Raw genomic sequence first — 18,274 nt, 5'->3', positions numbered from 1 at the left:
GAATGCTGTTACAGCAGGAGGAGCAGCCAAAGAGGGGGAGAAAAGCTCCTGCAAAATTGCAGTTTAATATACAGTTTACAATATGCTGTTTAGTGTGCTCTTCAAACCTGCCCCTCCCTACTGCGTTGCATGTGTGCTGTAGCCCTATCAAAGAATCCCGAGTGCAATCCTGTGTTCAGTAACTGAAGGCTTGCTAGCACAAAGAGATTAGGATTAAAAACATCCCTGAGATAAATTCTTGATCTGCAAATAACTGAAATGGTGTTTATCACCTTAAAGTACTCCAGTATCATAAAGGACACAGGGTCTTAACTCCCCATGCCTGCCAAACAGCAAAAATAGTGCAACTATTTAAAGGAAATAGGCCATGAGAAACCTGTGAGCCTAATATCCAGTGATATTTCAGCTAACGCTTTTCCAGAGTGAACTGCAATTATAATATCTGCTGGTTTAAAAAGAAGCATTGAACTCCTTGCTCATGGAATGTCCTTGACAGCTGGAAAAGAAAATCACAGACTGAAAAAAAAACCCAACAAACAACCAAGACTCTCCTGAGCTTTTTCCTAACTGATAATTGTTCAGCCAGTTAGGAAAAGTACCTCTGTGCTGGAGTCCATCTGGTTGATTTTTAAAGTGATATTGGTGAAGCTGTAACAACTTTTTCAAATGCCTGTTTGCTAAAGTTAATGCCTCTGCTTTGGAAAATAGGCACTAGTTTTAACCATGCTTAAGCCATTCTAAATACATGAAGATAGATTCTAAGTGAGCTTTGGATCTGTGCCTGGAAGCTTCATGATTCTCATGTGAGTATAAGGATATTTTAAATTTGCAAAAGTTGCTAGGAAGTTAAAATTGATTGGTGCTGTAAATATCCAAGATTCTGATTCTGTGTATGTTATTTCAGATTTCAGAGGTGGATAAAATCAATACAAATCAATGGCTGCTATACTGATGCAGCCATGAAGCCATACTTAGAGTCACAGTTAGGTTGAAATGGACCTTAAAATGTCATCTAGTCACATATAATGAACAGGGACATCTTTAAATAGGTTTACGTTAGGCCCTCTTCAGATACTAGAAAACTGCAATAAGGTCTCCCTGGAGCTTTCTCTTCTCCAGGCTGAACAACGCCAACACTCTCAGCCTTTCTTCATAGGAGAGAGGTTTTTCAGCCCTCTGTTTTTGTGGCCCTCCTTTAGATCAGATCCAAGAGGTTCATGTACTTGTTGGTTGAGGACTTCGGAGCTGAATGCAGTATGCCAGGTGGGGTCTCAAGAGAGCAGGGTAAAGGAGGAGAATCACTTCCCTTGACCTGCTGGCCACACTTCTTTTGATGCAACCCAGGATATGGTTGGCTTTTTGGGCTACGAGTGCACATTGTTGACTCCTGTCCAGTTTTTCATCCACCAGTACCCCCAGTTCTTCTCTGTAAGGCTTACTATGGTTTTATTTATTAAGACATGATCAAACAGGAAAAAAGTGGCATTTGCCAGTTCACCTGCCCCTCTCATGCCTGTCACGTGCTTTATGTAGTAGCATAATTTGTCACTGTTAGGACTAACACGTAGTTTATCAGAAGATTTTGCATTGGCTTATTCATCTTGTCAAGGGAGTTAGCATTCTGCTTCACCTTATGAGAGTTGCAGTAGATGACACAATTTACATATACTTAATGTATTCTAAAACCATGGCATTTATTTTATTAGCTCTGTCCTAATTGCCTCTAGGCTATTAGTTGTTTGAAATATGACATATTTGGGGTCCCCACAGTCCTACATTATTTAGCTTGGTACCACTCAAACCAGCAGAAGGATCAAGTTGGGAAGACAGTTGTTTTTCCCACTTCCAATGCATTGAGCAAATCTTGCAGACAGGTCTGTACAAGAAGAAAACCACTAGTAGTAAAAAGGTGTGATCTGGTGGATTTGTGCGTTAACTGATTGTACGTAGCATCAAGTTCTTATTTTAAACTAATTTGGAGAGATTAAGTTATTATTATATTTTTAGACATAGCAGATATGAATTGTATGTATTAGATTGGTGTGAGTAGATCAAGAATTCACACTGTAGCTGTTTCTGCATTTGTTATAAGCCTTCTCTTGTACAACACTAGAATTATTTGTAAAAAGTTTATTAAAAACATGGTTGAATCTGTATTCACTTTTCTGCTGTGACTATAACTTAAACCCAGATATGAAATTAATTATTTCTTATGGACTCTTTTTTTCTTTCAGTATCCAGTTGAGACGTGTATTTCTGAGATATTAATAACTTACTTGTTTGAATTAAAGATCTTACAATTATGACTCTTACTGAATTAATGCATGGAATTCCAAAAATGCTTCTCAATAGTGGGGTAGTGGATTGAGAGTAAGTCTGTGTCCCAGGAAACATAGATGTTTGGAAGATAAAGGGAATTACTGATGAAGATCAAGAGTGAGCTTCATTTTACCCAACTGTAGTATCTACAATGTAGGTTTCTACAGTTGAGTTTCTTTCCTTAGTCTTTTTTCTTCTTTTGTATTAGCTAAGAAATATGGATACTTTTGAGTTTGTATGAGTTGAGTAACTGGTTGTAATAGAGAAGATGAACTATGCCCCTGATACTGCTTCTTAGGCTAACCTAATGTCTGTTGTATGCAAAGGAGAGCCTGTAGTGCCTCTGTCAGGTGTATAGATGTATGCTGCCAGCTGTCTACTTTAGGGAGATATTTACTGCAGCATCTCCATGGAGTAATGATACTGTTGGACTGGGGAAATTGTCTTGTAGCTCTGATCATTTTGGTTCTGCTAGTGGAAAAGAGCTTTCATATGTGCAATTTAACTTGTTGCCATTTATTTAGTCTTAAGAAAATACTGTGGCCATGTTTAGAGAAAGAAAACAAAAATTCTTAAAATAATATCAGTGCTCAAAATGAATGCACTGTTCTTTTAAGCAGGAAATTAGTGCTTTCCGGTCCTTTCAGGTGAATATCTAGATCTTTTGATTAATTTCTATATGACGGAAATTGGTTGCTGATTGTTAAAACTCATTCCTTTCATGCTTTTACTTCCTTTGTTGTTTGTCTGTCTCGTAATTTCTGTGCTTTGGGAAAAGATCTTAAAGTTTGGCGCACAGATCCTGGCTCCATCTTCGACATTGATCCCCTGGAGGACAATATTCAGTCTAGGAGTCTGCATATGCTTTCTGGTATTGCTTATATCCTGACTAATTGCTAATATCCTATCCCAAATTAGACCTTTTTATGTTTATGAAACTAACTTGATACAGTAAATTTTCAGGTCAATGTGCCAGCCATATGTTTTATAAGTATGTTTTCATATACATATATATAAAACCGTGGTATTTTAAAAGCAGTGTTTTATAGGAACTTCAGTTGTAATCACATGCTCAGATAAGAAATAGCGAAATAAATCTTACCCTAAACAAGAATGGTTCATATCGCTTATGATTAGTTACTTAAAAAGCATTGACCTGCTTTTTCCTCACTCTAAGTAGAATTTTCAAGTAGTTGGATCTTACTAAAATTTTAAGATATAGAAGATGGCCTATTTATAAAATTGATTTATTTTCTATGCACAGTTTGCTTATATGACACATGATATTATGGCTTGTGCTATTATTTCCAACTCGAATGCATTCATATTTTAAGGGTAGATGGGAAAGGAGAGAAGATAATGTAATAACAGGCAGTAATGTTTTGGTTCTGCAAGTTTCTGAATTTCTTTTCCGCCTAGAGGTGTTTAATTTTGCACATGTATTTTCTTTGCTACTAATAGTGCAACTTTAAATATTCTTTTGAATGTCATACAGCAGTATTTCCACATGCACTTGTATGCATGCTGGAAATTTTCATTCTTCATCTTCATCCCTCTTTTTTTCCCATTATCTCCTTCCTACCTTCTGTTTCTTCTTTTTAAGCAGAAAACAAGCTTAGTTGTATCTGGTTTTGAAGCAAACTTTTAAAGAAAAAAGTGTGTTCAAAATGGATATAAAATTGTGAACAATTCACTTCTCTAATTTTAATGCCATCAGTGTGTGAAAATCAATGTTAGCAGTGCTGGGCTTTTTGCTGTTGCTCATCTTTGCACTTTTATCACCTATTTACTGTGATTTTTTTTCTTTCTACCTCTGTAGAAAGAGCAAGCCGTTACAGTAAGCAGTATTTGCATTCTGCCAGTGTGGGAGATTATAAGTCAGATGGCTCTGACACGAACCCTACCTTTTCTTACTGCAGTGAGATAACAAGGCCATCTGACGAAGGAGGTACCTCGTCTTGCCACCTTTTTCATTAATGACACTGTCACAGTGTGTTGAAACCTCACAGGCCTTTATTAACTCCATGTCTTTGTATAGTCACAAATGATTAGGCACTACGTAAGCTCTTGCCTGATTGATTTAAGAAGCAAGATGAAATCTTAGGACTGCACAGTTTCTTGCATGTCGTTTTGGTTTTATTGTGTATTCTCTTTCACCACTTTGGTAACGTTGTCAGTCTGAAAGCCCTGCTAACTCTCACATAAAATGCTTAAGAGGAATTGTGTTTTGTGTTTTTGCAAAATGTACATTAATTTGTTTTTTTTTTCTCTTCTGAAAGGCACAATGTAACTGAAAAAAAAAAAACCACCTCTAAACTGAAAAAAAAAAAAAAAAATTAACTTGTGCTTTTCAGTGGGTAAATCAAGCATAAAATGGTATTTTAGTGCCTGAAGTATTTCTTCCTGTATTAAGCTATGCAGGTGCTTGTGGTGCTCAATTTCCATCCAAAAAAAGTGTGTCAACTGGAAACTTTCTCACACATGAAAGTTTTCTTATACTCTGAGCAGTTTGGGACCTAGGGTTAATATTCAGCTGGGAAGCTTAAGTAGTCTGATACTGTTTAACATGTATTAATATTATAATAGGTTGATGAACCTTCATTCACAGGTACAAACCCACATCTTGTATCCGTTTGATGCCATAAATTAAATAAAGTTTATGAAAATTATGAATAAGGGTCTAGTTGTCATAGGGGCATTATGGGATGTACTAGACTTGACTAGTGATTTGTAAACATTCAGAAACATTGAATTCTAAATATATTTTTTAAAAATAATTATTTTCACTTGTCAGTTGTTAAAGAAGGTGCCTTGAAAGGGCTATCCAAAGAGTTATTTTTTTAAGGAAGAAGTTAAGAGTAAAGATATTGCTACAATTTAGTTGCCTGGCATCCTTGAATTACCTATGCTTTTAGAAGATTGTAAGGCATCTTAATTGTAGAGTGTGCCTGTTTATGTTCTCCTGCTCACCGGAGTAATATGTTATTATAGCAGCTAGTGTTTAAGGAGTCCACACTGTGTTGCATGCCATATAAATACATACAAGCAGCTCTGATTAAGAGCAGGTGAAGAAGATATTGTTCAGTTCTGGAGAACTAATGCTGGACAAAGAACAAAACAGGTCTTTCACAGAACTGTAATCCCTGGTATCATGTCTGTCCATCTTTATTTGATATTTTAACTATATTCCCAACTCTTTTAATAGATGCTAGCAATAATGCACATCATGCTGATTTTTGTCTCTTCCTGTGATAATATGAAATGGGCTTCACAGTCCAGTGCATATTGTCTCTATCTGTTCTGATCTTTTATGGCTCTCTTCCAAACTGTTTTACCATTGCTTTGTCAGCTTGATTTGACTGTTAACAGGTATTTTTTATTACTTGCCATACTGAGAATAGGAAATGGGCCTTATTTTCCCATTTTTTTTGCCACTAGAAAGCTTGCTTTTTGTGTCTCTATTTAAAACTATTGTTATGGTGATGTGTTGAATAGATTATTGCCAAGATCAACACATTTCAACAATATATTGTTTCCACTTTTGACCCATCTGGCTAGCCAGGGTTTGAGCACTTGCAGACAGTTCCTGTTGCTGGGGAGAAATAAATGCCAGAGCTAAGTAATTTGACATAATCCTAGTGACTTACAAGAAAATACCACTTCTGTGAACACACTCAGGAAGAAAAAAAAAACCACCAACCAAACAACAGAAGATAGCATCTTTGATCAAAATACCAATCTTTTTCATGGCAGCATCCTATCCAAAATGTCATTTTGGAGATAGCCACAGGGTGAGTTTGCCCTTGACCTTTATACAGTTTCTCTTATGGCATACCACAGTAAATAAGAACCAAATCTATTTTGCTGAGATTTCATGCCAGTTTCTCATGGATTCTGTGCATTTAGATCTAGCAGTGCTTTTTACTGGCAGTTCTTCAGTCTGATGGCACACCAACATGAAAGACAATTGGAGACTCGTGACCAACTTTACAGCTTCTAAGTGTCTTTGGCCTTGTCTCATCATCTTTCAGATACTTCTACGTTGATGGATTGCTAATTTATTCTAGATACCTTTACTGGTATTTGACCCACAATTCAAGTGATCCACTGCCACTGATGATGAAATTGTTCCTAAATCACCTCTCCTAGCTGATAGCTGGGTCCCTGGCTTCATACAAGGTGTTAAAGGCTTACTCAGATCTAAGTAATGCTCTCTTGTCTTTGGGGAATTTCAGTAACAATGTCACAGGGGAGCTACTAACATTGTTCACTAGAATTACTTCTTCCTATTTGGTTCCCTGACCATTTTTTTAGGTGACAAGGTTGAGCTAAGCCAAATGTGCCTCCTAGGTCCTACAAAATCAGTAGATTTTTACATGATGTAATTTCAGGAAAATCCTTCTTCTCCCTTTTAGACTAGTGCAGGTAAAACTGGATAGGAAACAATTGTTAACACTTTCCAGCAAGCCTGATGCAGGTAATTAAATTTCTTTTCAATATGCTTACTAAAATTACTTTTCAACTTTGTCTGGCCCTTTTGCAGCTTCTCTTGTTATTGTTTTTCAGGGTTGACTTTATTATTTCAGGGTATCATTGATGTTTTTTGCCGTATGGGACAGGAGGTGTTGCTTAAGAGCCTCTCTGCCTAAGTGCTTTGTAATTAATTATGGCCCTAACAAAGCTTTCCTTTTTACCTGCAAGCCTTTCTGTAGCACTTGCCAGAAATGGTTGGGTGCCACATTAGTTCTTGCAAAATTCTCAGCTGTTTTTGTAGTAGTTATTTTCAGTTTCATTAAAGAGGAAAAGAAGCTAATGATTTCTCCCTTTCAATCGTGCTTTTAACACTGGTGTTGCAACTTCTCAGACATGGAGCTATTAATTCAGTCTTAGAAAGGTTTTTCAGGTTAATTGCATCAGAAAGAGAAGTTTAGATTTATGGATGTCTGATTTGCCTTTGTTTAGAAAGACAGACCAGGCAGTTCCTTCTTCACAGAATACTGTAGAAAAAAGCAACAAGAAAGAGTTTCCTTGCTTTCCACAGAGATCTTTCTAGACAGCATTGTGTCTGACAAATTTCTCAACACTTTTTAGAATTTCTTTATAAAGCCTCTTGTGTCTGTCCTGATTTTCTGTGCAGTCTTACACACTCTTTTTCTTCCAGTTCTTTTCACACTCACTTTCTTGTTCCCCTTCCTTCCTTAGAAGTATGGTCGCATCCTATTAGTTTGCATTCAGGCACCAGGAGAGGATGATCTGGTTCATATGGCTCAACACTGATTCCAGTCTTGCATTATTTTGGACAGTTATATTTGTATTTTAACAATCTACTCCGTGAAGGAGATTAATTACTTTTTCACGTAACTCCCATTTCTGTCTAATTATGGAGCTTTTGGTGTCTGATGACAGAACATCATCAGAACTTTTGACTTCTTGTATTCATGGTCTCTACAGTGTTTCTCAGAAGTTATGCTAAAGCATGTATTTTTATAAAGATATCTTCTATTTTAAGGTCTCCATATAAAATTAATCTACTGTCTTTTGCTAGTAACTTTTTTCAGTAAGTGAAAATGGCATTTAGGTCACACTCTAATGGTTCAAGACTGCTTTGTTGATTTCCATTCCCCCAAAGGCAAGAGTGAAAATGCTTGAAGGTAGCACAAGTTCACAATATTGGAGACTTTTTTTTTAAAGGCTTGTTATTTTAGAACAGTTTCTATATGTATAGTCTCTCAGTAGTTCCATCTCCAGACTCTGAGGAAAGGGAAAAGGGAAAAGACTTTTTAACACTGGAATGTTAATATGTGGTACGATGTGAAGTACAGAAATGAATTTGTAGGCATGATCAGTGCCAATCACAGAAACCAAACTCAGTTGCTCAAAGCTCAGTGTGTGCAGGTATAGACAAAGAGTGGCAAGATAAAATGAAGGCTGCAAGTACTCCTTTAAGGTTAATTAATACTTTTCTTCAGACCCATTGTTCATAGTAAGCAAAGAAACAAAATACTACAATCAGAAGAACTTCTGGTTTAGTATTAAAATGTCAAGCAGTTCTAGTCTTTGAGAACACAGAAATAGGTCCTTAAGGGAGTGACGTGCAGGGGTCACTCAGCTACTACTGTAACAAATGACAGGATTTGATGTGATGTCAGGGAAGTGACTGTACAGTTTGTGTGCTGCTCGAACAGAGCATCCTGGTGACTGACCAGATGATGGCGGGTGAGCCATGGCACTGTTGCTTGGGCTGCCATTTTTGTTACTTCTGTTTTGCACTGATCTTTGAATTCCTCTTCATGTGTTTGTAATGAGAAGTCACATCTGTGCTAAAGAGTATCGCTACTGTTCTCATTTTACTGTTATTTATTTATTCTCTGTCTATTATTATGCAACAATTTGTGTGCAGAATTTTTCATTCTACTTCAGTGAAAGTATTTTCCTTAGGGTTCTTCCTTTTGTTTTAATTATCAGAGCCTTTCTATGCTGCTTTCCTTCAGTCCTCTTTCAACTTCACAGTGTTTTCATTTCAATTCCTAATGTTTATCCTCCTCTCAGCTTTTAATTTAATTATTTTCCAATTTATTGTATCTCTGTAGAGCTTTCTGTTTGTTTTTTTTTTTTTTTTTTTTTTTTTGGTTTTTTTTTTTTTTTTTTTTTTTTTTTTTTTTTTTTGTGGTTTTTTTTTGTTTGTTTGTTTTGTTTTGTTTCTCTTGTTTTTCTTTTATTCAAATCAGCAAGATTTTATTTAATATGGCCAAGTTTTCCTTTAAGTCTGAAAGTTTCTACTTTAAAATTATCTTAACAAACGTTCTGCAACAGATTCATTTAGTTTTTTTTGTCCCTGATACGTCCCTTTTTTCTCTTTAGTTGAAACTTTTTAGGTTATTTTTTTCCCCCCTTTTCATTTTGACTTTCCCTTTTTTTCTTCTGTTTCCTCTTAATTTCTAGTCTAATTGGTGTGCATCTACATATAGACATGATATATGCATTTTTCTTTAGAATCATAGAATCACCATGGTTGGAAGGGACCTCCAGGATCATCAAGTCCAACCTTTCTCCCAGCGTTTCCCTAACCACTAGACCATAGCCTCAAGTGCCACATCCACTCGTTTTTTGAACACCTCCTGGGATGACCACCACCTCCCTGGGGCAGCCCATTCCAGTGTCTAACTACTCTCTCAGTGAAGAAATTCTTCCTAATATCCAATTGAAACCTCCCCTGGTGCAACTTGAGGCCATTTCCTCTCGTCCTATCATCAGTAATTTGGAAGAAGAGACCAACACCAGCCTCACTACAACCTCCTTTTAGGTTGCTGTAGAGAGCAATAAGGTCACCTTTCAGTCTCCTCCAGACTAAACCACCCCAGTTCCCTCAGCCAGTCCTCACAAGGCACGTTTTCCAGCCCTCTCACCAGTCTCACTGCCCTTCTCTGAACCCGCTCCAGCACCTCCATGTCCTTCTTATCCTGTGGTGCCCAAAACTGGACACAGGACTCAAGGTGCCGTCTCACCAGTGCTGAGCACAGGGGCACGATCACCTCCCTGCTCCTGCTGGTCACACCACTTCTGATACAGGCCGGGATGCCGTTTGTCTTCCTGGGCCTCTGCTGGCTCGTGTTCAGTCGTCTGTCCACCCACACCCCCCAGGTCCTTTTCCACCAGGCAGCTTCCCAGCCACTCCTCCCCATGCCTGGAGCATTGCCTGGGGTTGATGTGCCCCAAGTGCAGGACCCAGCACTTGACCTTGTTCAACCTCATCCAGCTGACCTCAGCCCATTGCTCCAGTCTGTCCAGATCCCTCTTCAGAGTCTTCCTGCCCTCTAGCAGATCGGCACTCCCATTTAATTTCATGTCATCTGCAGATTTACTGAGGGTGCATTCACTCCCCTCATCCAGGTCATTGATAAAGATATTAAACAAGACCAGTCCCAAAACCGAGCCCTGAGGGACACTGCTCGTGACTGTATATTAACCGTATATTCAGAGTTTTTCAGTTTATTATGTCTCTTTATTCTTATTTTAAATTGTGTATAGTCTGTAGATGGAGAAGAGTCAGAGGTGAGTATGGTTTCCTTTCAGTCGTGGATATATTGTTACTCTACTTGGAAAAAACTTATTTCTTAGTTATTTTCTAAGTCATCATCATACTATCTTAAAAGCTATACGAAAGTCAGTCTATAGGAGACAGAAATCAGGTTTGCTTTACTCCCAAAAACTCATGTTATGTAGGAAACCTTAGTGGATATTAGGACAAAATTTTCAAGTGCCTTTTGTTGCATTTTAAAAATGAGTGCTAAAATTTCATGTACTTGGTTGGAGACCGTGGATTACTGATTGGCTGCACGTTCACTATTTAGGCTTGTTTCCTTCAGCCTATGTTCTTCAGATTCAGTTCACCTGCTGCCACCAGAGTGAGAATTATCATATAGACCTTGATCTGAGGTTTAAGGTCTTCCTTTCTTTACTCTGATGAATAGGTTCTGCCACTAACACTCCCTTTGCCTGGTAAGTTACCTTTTTTTACTCACACTAGCAATCCAAATACACAAATTTCAACAAAACATGAATTTCACTTATATCTTGATAGCACCTTAATTCTCGTTATCAACCTTAAAAGTAACCTGTAGATTGCTATGAGAAAACTGAAATTTCGTATTAGATATTTAATTGATACTACGTAACAAATGGTCAGATCCATAAAAGATTACTGCAGACAACCTTTGATGAATAAATATTACAAATATGAAGACTGCAGAATGCTGTACTGCTGTATCTTCCTGTGGGATATGGGTTCTTAAAGTTTTAAAGTCTTTATATAGCTTGGAGTCAAAGTTAAGTCAATGAGAAACAGTGAGTCCTTTCATCCTTCTCCCTAGTGGCATGTCCTCCTTCTGTGATATGAGCCTTCTGAAGAAGAAAGGCTCCAGAGTAGCTGAGCCTGCTCTCCTCTTTTTCTTCAAAGTCCAGGGGTTGTCTTTCTGCTTTCCTGACTAAGACAGGAATGTGTTACAGACCATCAGAAGTACTACTGTTTGAACTGCAGTGTGAACACACCCCTGCAAAGAGCAAATGTAGGCTTTGTGTACACCTGGCAACAGACTCACACCATGTACCACCTTGTGGAGGATGTTTTTGTTCCTCAGCCTGACACTGACATTTGAAACTTGGATTTCAGGGATGTCTCCTTCTCTCTCCCTAGCACACACCAATATCTATGGCTCTGTATCTAAAGTGTTTATTTGTGGGATTGCATGAGCCTTTGACACACACCAGTGTATACCACAGAAAATCCTAGAGCAAGGGGTGGGTCAGAAGTTACTAATTAGTCAGAAGACACAGTAGTCAGATGAAATGGAGAAAAAAAATTAATTTCATGCACTGGAATTGATGAGATGCTCCCTGGTATGTGGGCCAAGGCATCTAGTTGTGTTGGGACAGTGGTAATACTCTTCTGCTAATAGGTGGAAGAGGAAGGGAAACAGGATTTGGTTCCCTTCCTTGCTCTATCCTTCCCATCATTATTTACAAAAAACTCTCTGGTTCTGAGGATAGGAAAAAATCACCATTTTCTTAAAAAACAAGTCAAAGGAAAAAAGAGGGAAATCATACCTGACTGCTCTTTATATTGTAATCTAGAGATCTGTCTTCCATCTCCAGGTGAAGCTGGCAGGAATAGAGGACAGAAATCCTTCACTAATTTTCATATTCATATTCAGTCACTAATATTCAGAATGACACAGCAGTTATATTTTCTCTGGCAGCCAAGGAAGAGTGGGTCTTTTGTGAAGATAAAGGTAGTTGAACTCTGTTTCCGTAATGCTGTTACCTAGACTCCAGTAATCAAGTGTGACCTTCAGAGGGAGAGGAATTGTAGATTTCACAGGAAGAACTGTAGGGTTTTGTGAGTTTCTTGTCCCCTTTCAAGTGTATCAGCAGACTGCACTGACACAGAAGGCTGAACACATCAAAACAACGCTCTGCGTGCTCCCTCTTGGTGAGGGTTGCACCCATGCTTCCCTTATCCACCAGACTCCTACATCCGCTTCTGATTGTGGTGGTTTTTTCTTTTTTTTTTTTTGTTTTTTTTTTTTTTTTTTTTTTTTTTTTTTTTTTTTGTTTTGTTTTGTTTTGTTTTGTTTTGTTTTTGTTTTGTGAAAAACAAAAAACATGAAAGCTAATGGGTGGGGAAAAAATTGTCTTCTACTCAACAGAGTTATGGTATAACTGCTTTTCCTTTTTGGTAATCAGACGCTTTTCTGTTCTTAAGTGTATATTGTAGTATAAACTCTTGCAGTCAAAGAATAAATACATCACCCATAAAACTCTTGTAATATTTTTGAACTTGGCTAAATACTTCTCTGTGTATGTAATATGGGCACAGGTGCATACATGTGTTTGGTACCTATCTGATACCACATATTGAGCATGAACAGTCTTTGTTGTTAGAGAGCTTACACTCCTTCAAAACTAGTGACTCCTGGGCTTCTGTTTTGAAACAGATTTTAGCTGAAATGATATAATTCCCTTTGTAAAGGTTTGCTATAACCACACTGTGCCCTAAAAGGACAGTGCTTGTTCAGGCAGCAAGACAGGGCTTTCTCCCTTCTGAAAACTGCACCTTTCATTTGAAGATGTGTCCTGATTTTTCAGTTTCTGCTTCCTGATTTGTAGTGATTACTGATGCTCAAAAGGGCATGTTTGGGTTGTTTGGGTGGTTTGGTTTTTTTTTTTGTTTTTTGTTTTTTTTTCCTGGTTAAAACCCATGACATTACAGATAGAAGAACTTTTGAAAACAGTGGGAGGTTTTCAGGTGTTAGAAATGTGATACCTTTTCACCTCCAGATTTGAGCTAAGATGGAAAATTAGATGCAAGTTTAGTTGTGAGAGTTCAGATTTCAGTTAGAAACACAGTGTGTTTGTTCCTTATACGTATAAGTTCTTTTGTGAAACGAAGATTTCTGACCGCTTAATATATAATTTGTTCTCCTCTGAATAATCCATTTCAGCCTTTTAAACTATTAAAGTCTAGGAATCCAGAATGACGATGGGATAATGTTTATGCACTAGATTGAGCATTATCAAATCTGTCTGTCCTAGGCTGGATTATTTGACTTCTAGTATCCTCTGCTAAGTGCTCTGTTAGTGCAGAGCATGAGAGAAATTAGTCCAGAACATTAGATTTCATTTTCTGCCATTACAAAGAGGTATGAAGTATCTGTAAAATCTTAATTTTTAATGTAAAACTTGAAAATTCATATTGCATTCCCAGAGAGGGCCAGGTTAAGTTTTGATTAAGGTTTGATTCAGGGTTCTGTGAATAAAACTAAATATTCCACATTGGTTTTAATACTTTAAGATCTAAATCATGATTAAGCTGAAAGCACATTTACATTCAGTGTATGTTCACTGAGAGTGAGTTAATATTCCAGGGAGAGCTTTACATTTCATGCTTTCAAAATATTTCTGCTTAAATTTCTTCTGCTTATCTTTGATTCCCATGCTTCTCTCCCACACCCTTGACATCTGGCAGCACCAAAAGGCAATTCCCAAAAGTGGAGGAGAATCCAGAAAGGTCCCATTTTCAAGTTCTGTAGGGTGGCAGCAGTTCAGGGGATGCTTCTGCTCAAGCTGCCAGCTGTCTGGGTTTGATGTTCCCTTTTGCTTTAAACAGACAGCTAGCAGAAAGTGGAATAGAAATTTTTGAGGGACTCAACAGTTGGGAGTGTTAATGGCTCCTGTGGCAAGTTGTACAGCGTGGTCTCCCAGAACAGCTTTTGATACACTTGAGAGGATTTTGTATCCAGCAGACAATAAATATAATTAGTCAAATGATGTGCAGTCATGCCCTTGATCCCAGTTGATGCTGTCCCTCCAGCATTTCTCAGATTATTTATACTCACTATGCAAATAAATAGCTGCACAGAAATCAAAGCACAGCTTCTGTGGGAAGAACTTGCAGGATTCTCTCTTCAATGCAAATGGACAACAGTTGATGCTCAGTATACTTAAGTGAGTTCAAATTGTAATTAAAGGCATGTGGATAGTGTAACAAGTTAACATAACCTTCATTTTACATACTCTTCACATTTGTGAGAAAGCCTAGAGCAAAACCTCGCCTATGCACAGTTTAAGCAGGAATTGCAGCTTCCTGTGGTACACTGGCCCCACAAGGACTGAGGATGCCTCCGGCTGGCTTTCAGACATTTTGTGCCTTCATAAATAAAAGCGTATGGTGTGGTGTGCGAGGAGAGGAAAGGCATGTTGGACTCTGTTTTCTCAGCTGTGGCATGCTGCAGCTTAGGTGGAATGTCAGCCCAAAACATCAGATGGCAGTAAGGTTTGTTTGCCAGTGACCCTAAATCCTGACAGCAATTCATGTTCAGAACTCTAGAGCAGAATGTCCTGCGATTTGGTTATGTCCCAGCTACAATACCAGTACCAGAAAAGGGCATAAGCACCCCATCTAGTGAGTATTATGATAAATCAGTTACTAATTGATACGTAGGCTAAACTCTTTGGTCTGTACAGCTGCCATTGAAGACTAATTCCAAAATAATTCTCATAGCAGTTTTTGCTATAATTCCTATAAAATGAATGGTGCCACTCCTTTTATATTTGAATTGCTGGAATAGTTCCTATGACAGTTTGGAAATACATGCCTTAGAGATTGTAGAGATGAGTTGGAAACCTCATCTTTTAGAATCTAGTGTAAAAATAAAAATAATTTTTGAGATCCAGATAGGTGAATGGTTCTGCCAAAGCAAAAAACAACCAGCCAGGCCCTACCCCACTCCCATAGGATCTGTATAAACTGTGCTCCAGAAACACAATCCATTCTTCTCTAGTCCTGGTTAGTAAGTCTTTTGGCCTTAGGTTGTGATAGAGTATTAACTATAGAGTATTAATTATTGAATTAAACCTTTGGAAAAGATTTTATAGTTAAATATTCAAAATGTAATTTTTTTTTTTGGTCAGTTGCACTACAATTAGTTGGTTTAGAATATTCTGTATTCATCATCATAACCCTAAAGTGACCTTTTAGGATTTGAAACTGGCGATAAATAGAAGTCCAGCTTTAGGGTTAGAAACCAAATAGTTGAGGTAGTTTTATTTTTATGGGTGCTGTAGTAATAACTACTTGGTGGGATCTGGAAGGGGAATAAATGTTTTGTATTTTAAGTGAAAGAAATTGTAAGTGAAGTAGATTGTCATAAATGCCCATAAAGTTCTAAATGTCAGATATAGAATTCATACAATTTTTAAATCCCCAAAAGAAGAAATTGGATGAAGACAATAGTTGTTGTCATTCATTCTAAATTGTGATTTTGTCTTGTGCTCGCTTCCTTTTTTTTTTTTTTTTTAAGCAAAACTCACAAAAATATGTCAGTATGAGTGAAGACTACAGCCTTTTCCTGTATTTTTAAACTCTGGTAATCTCTTGAAACCTTTTGCTTGCAGAATTTCCCCAGAAATAATTTACCACCCTATTTTATAACAAATACCTTTAGCTTTTGTGTGGAAAAGCTTCTGTTTTAAGGGGCCGCTATGAAATTACCTTTTTCAAATCTGTTCTTCTGAGTGTTTGTGGTCTTACAGTCCTAAGAGCTTTCCAAAGGCAGTCTTGGGAAGCTGATGGCATTTTCTGTTCATTGGAGTTGTCTCTGTTGCCAGGACAGGACTATCTCGTGCTCTTTGCAACCTGTGAAGTTGCCACTCACCACCTCGCTGCTCCACAGCCAGCCACAGCCAAAGGCAGAGACTCTGGGTGGTTTGGAAGCTGGCTGCTTTTCCCCTGTTGGTAGAGCACAATATTATGTGTAATTAATATTTTACAAATACAATAATGTGTTAATTACTGCAAAGGCTTTTGAGCTGTGACTCAGTGTCCTCCACCCTTGCTCCTCAGTAGAAATGATGCTTTAAGGAATATCCACCAGCACTTCTTGGCAAAAAACTTCCCTGTATTATCGTCTTTTGGTGAAGGGGATGGGTATTCTCTTGATCTTCCTCTTTCTTTTAACATTAACAGTAGAACACAGGACATCCTTGTTTTCTTTCTTTTTTCTGTAGACTCTGATATTTAGTACCTGCTTGCAGATGACTTCTGGAGACTCTGCTAGTCTGGGCTTTCTCTGAATATAGTCCTTTTGTGCAGTTCCTTTGAAGGGGAATGAAAGCTGTGCTACTTGTATTTAAAGGAAAAATGTCCACTTTTTTTTTTTTTCTTTTTTTTTTTTTTTTTTTTTTTTTTTAGTAAGGAGATATTTCAGAGAGGACAGAATGGACCTCAAGAAATAGATTGCCCTGAGAAGAGTATGATTGAATTATCATTTCTCAAAATATGAAGAATTAAGGAGAAGGCCTGAATGGCCAGGCACACAGACTAGAGAGGCAGTTTGCCAACCATTCTTTCACTGGACTTACTAGTACTTCCCAAATTCCCACTCCATCTGCTATTGGATGTATGGTGGACTTATACAAAAAAGACCAGTCTAACCAATATTAATGCTATTGATTGTTCATACAAATCAGGAGTTTTGGAACTGGTGAAATGTTTGTATGTTTCCTCTGTAGAATAACCAAAATATGAAATAGTTCTCTCTAAAAGGAAAACAAATTACAAATAAGATGCAGGATTTCATGTGGCATAAGCACATTGGATGCTCTTTTTGTCATTCCATTAAAGATTTGTTTGTTTTCTTTGACATATGCTAAACAGCAATGCATGGGTTTCTGTTGTAATTTCATTCAAAATCAAATTTTAATTTCTTATAATGAAACAACTGTTAAGAGTTACAGTTGTGTGATTCTTTATTTCCCACAGTAATCTACTTCAATTTACATGGTGGGTACATATATTTAGGCTTAATTATTGCTAGATGATAAAATAGTGTTATAAAATAATGGTGCTTTAAAGAATCTATTAGTTAAACCATGACACTAATGAAGTTTAGTTTGAAACATTTTATTTAATCCTTTGTAAGTAATCTTGTGAGTAGTGATTTTTTTTCATCATGAATAATTAATGTTATGTTAATACAAAATACAGAATAAATCAATTTATTATTTCCCCCCTACCCCAATCTCATTTTTTTCAAGGATTTGAAGACTGCCTGGTTTATTTCTTATGTTTTTATAATACAGGCTGTGGAAATGTCCTAAGCTTGTAGTGTTCTGAATTTGCCACTGACTCCAAGTAGTTCAGAGCTTCAATTCTAATGAGGTCAGTGAGCATGGCAGATATTTATTAGCACCCTGTGTGAATTAGGCCATACTTTCAGGTTGTTATTTCAACAACCTAATTATATCTGGGTTTGATATTCAATTCACTAACTAATACTGACTCCTCTAATGGATAGTATGCAGACAGACTGCTGCTTCTGACAGCACCACTGAGAGCAACAAGCCTGGTAGCTCAAACATCCGTGAAAGCAGCCTAACTGACAAGTAAAGGGCAAGAAGAAGAGGGAGGGAAAAAAAAAAAGGAAAGAAAGAAAAATTATGGGAAAATTACTGTTGCAAGAAAAAGTGCCAAGATGCTTTACCATGTTATTCTCTTCTGTTCTAAAAACAGCACTTTTCTGTATCAGGTCTCACCATCTGCAATCTTCAGGTTAGTGCTTTTTATATGCTATGCAGTCTTACTTATTCCCAGTAAATTTGACTGTGTTGTGCTACTCCTTCTGACCAGAAAATAATAAAACTCTATAATAGATAAGAGTTATAATCAATTTAGAATACATTTTTCCATTTTCTAGCTTAGTTGAAAAGTTAACGCTCAGCAATTTAACTTTAGAGCTGAATTTTTCAATAATGTTCATAAGAAGATAGCAGTTTACTGCCAGATTTCTTTATAGGAATGTGTCACTTGTGATTAATATCTCAATGCCAAAAACCCACATTTTATACAGTTTTGAGATTGTCAAGGTTATAGTTTGACATTTTTTAAAATCCAACTTTA

General features: G+C 37.3%; 1 protein-coding gene across 1 annotated transcript in view; it reads left to right on the top strand.

The window, feature by feature from the left end:
* Positions 1–18,274, top strand: part of NEBL (nebulette) — a 95,350-nt gene that overhangs the window by 63,516 nt on the left and 13,560 nt on the right. Inside the window, exons 25-26 of the mRNA XM_008939673.1 lie at positions 3,098–3,190; positions 4,139–4,267. Of these exons, the coding sequence (XP_008937921.1) occupies positions 3,098–3,190; positions 4,139–4,267 (222 nt within the window). The remainder of the gene's footprint in view (positions 1–3,097; positions 3,191–4,138; positions 4,268–18,274) is intronic.

This window comes from Merops nubicus, unplaced genomic scaffold (genome assembly GCF_000691845.1).
Source record: "Merops nubicus isolate BGI_N331 unplaced genomic scaffold, ASM69184v1 scaffold5724, whole genome shotgun sequence".
In the NCBI taxonomy this organism is placed as follows: Eukaryota; Metazoa; Chordata; class Aves; order Coraciiformes; family Meropidae; genus Merops; species Merops nubicus.
This window is presented reverse-complemented; position numbering and strand designations above follow the sequence as displayed.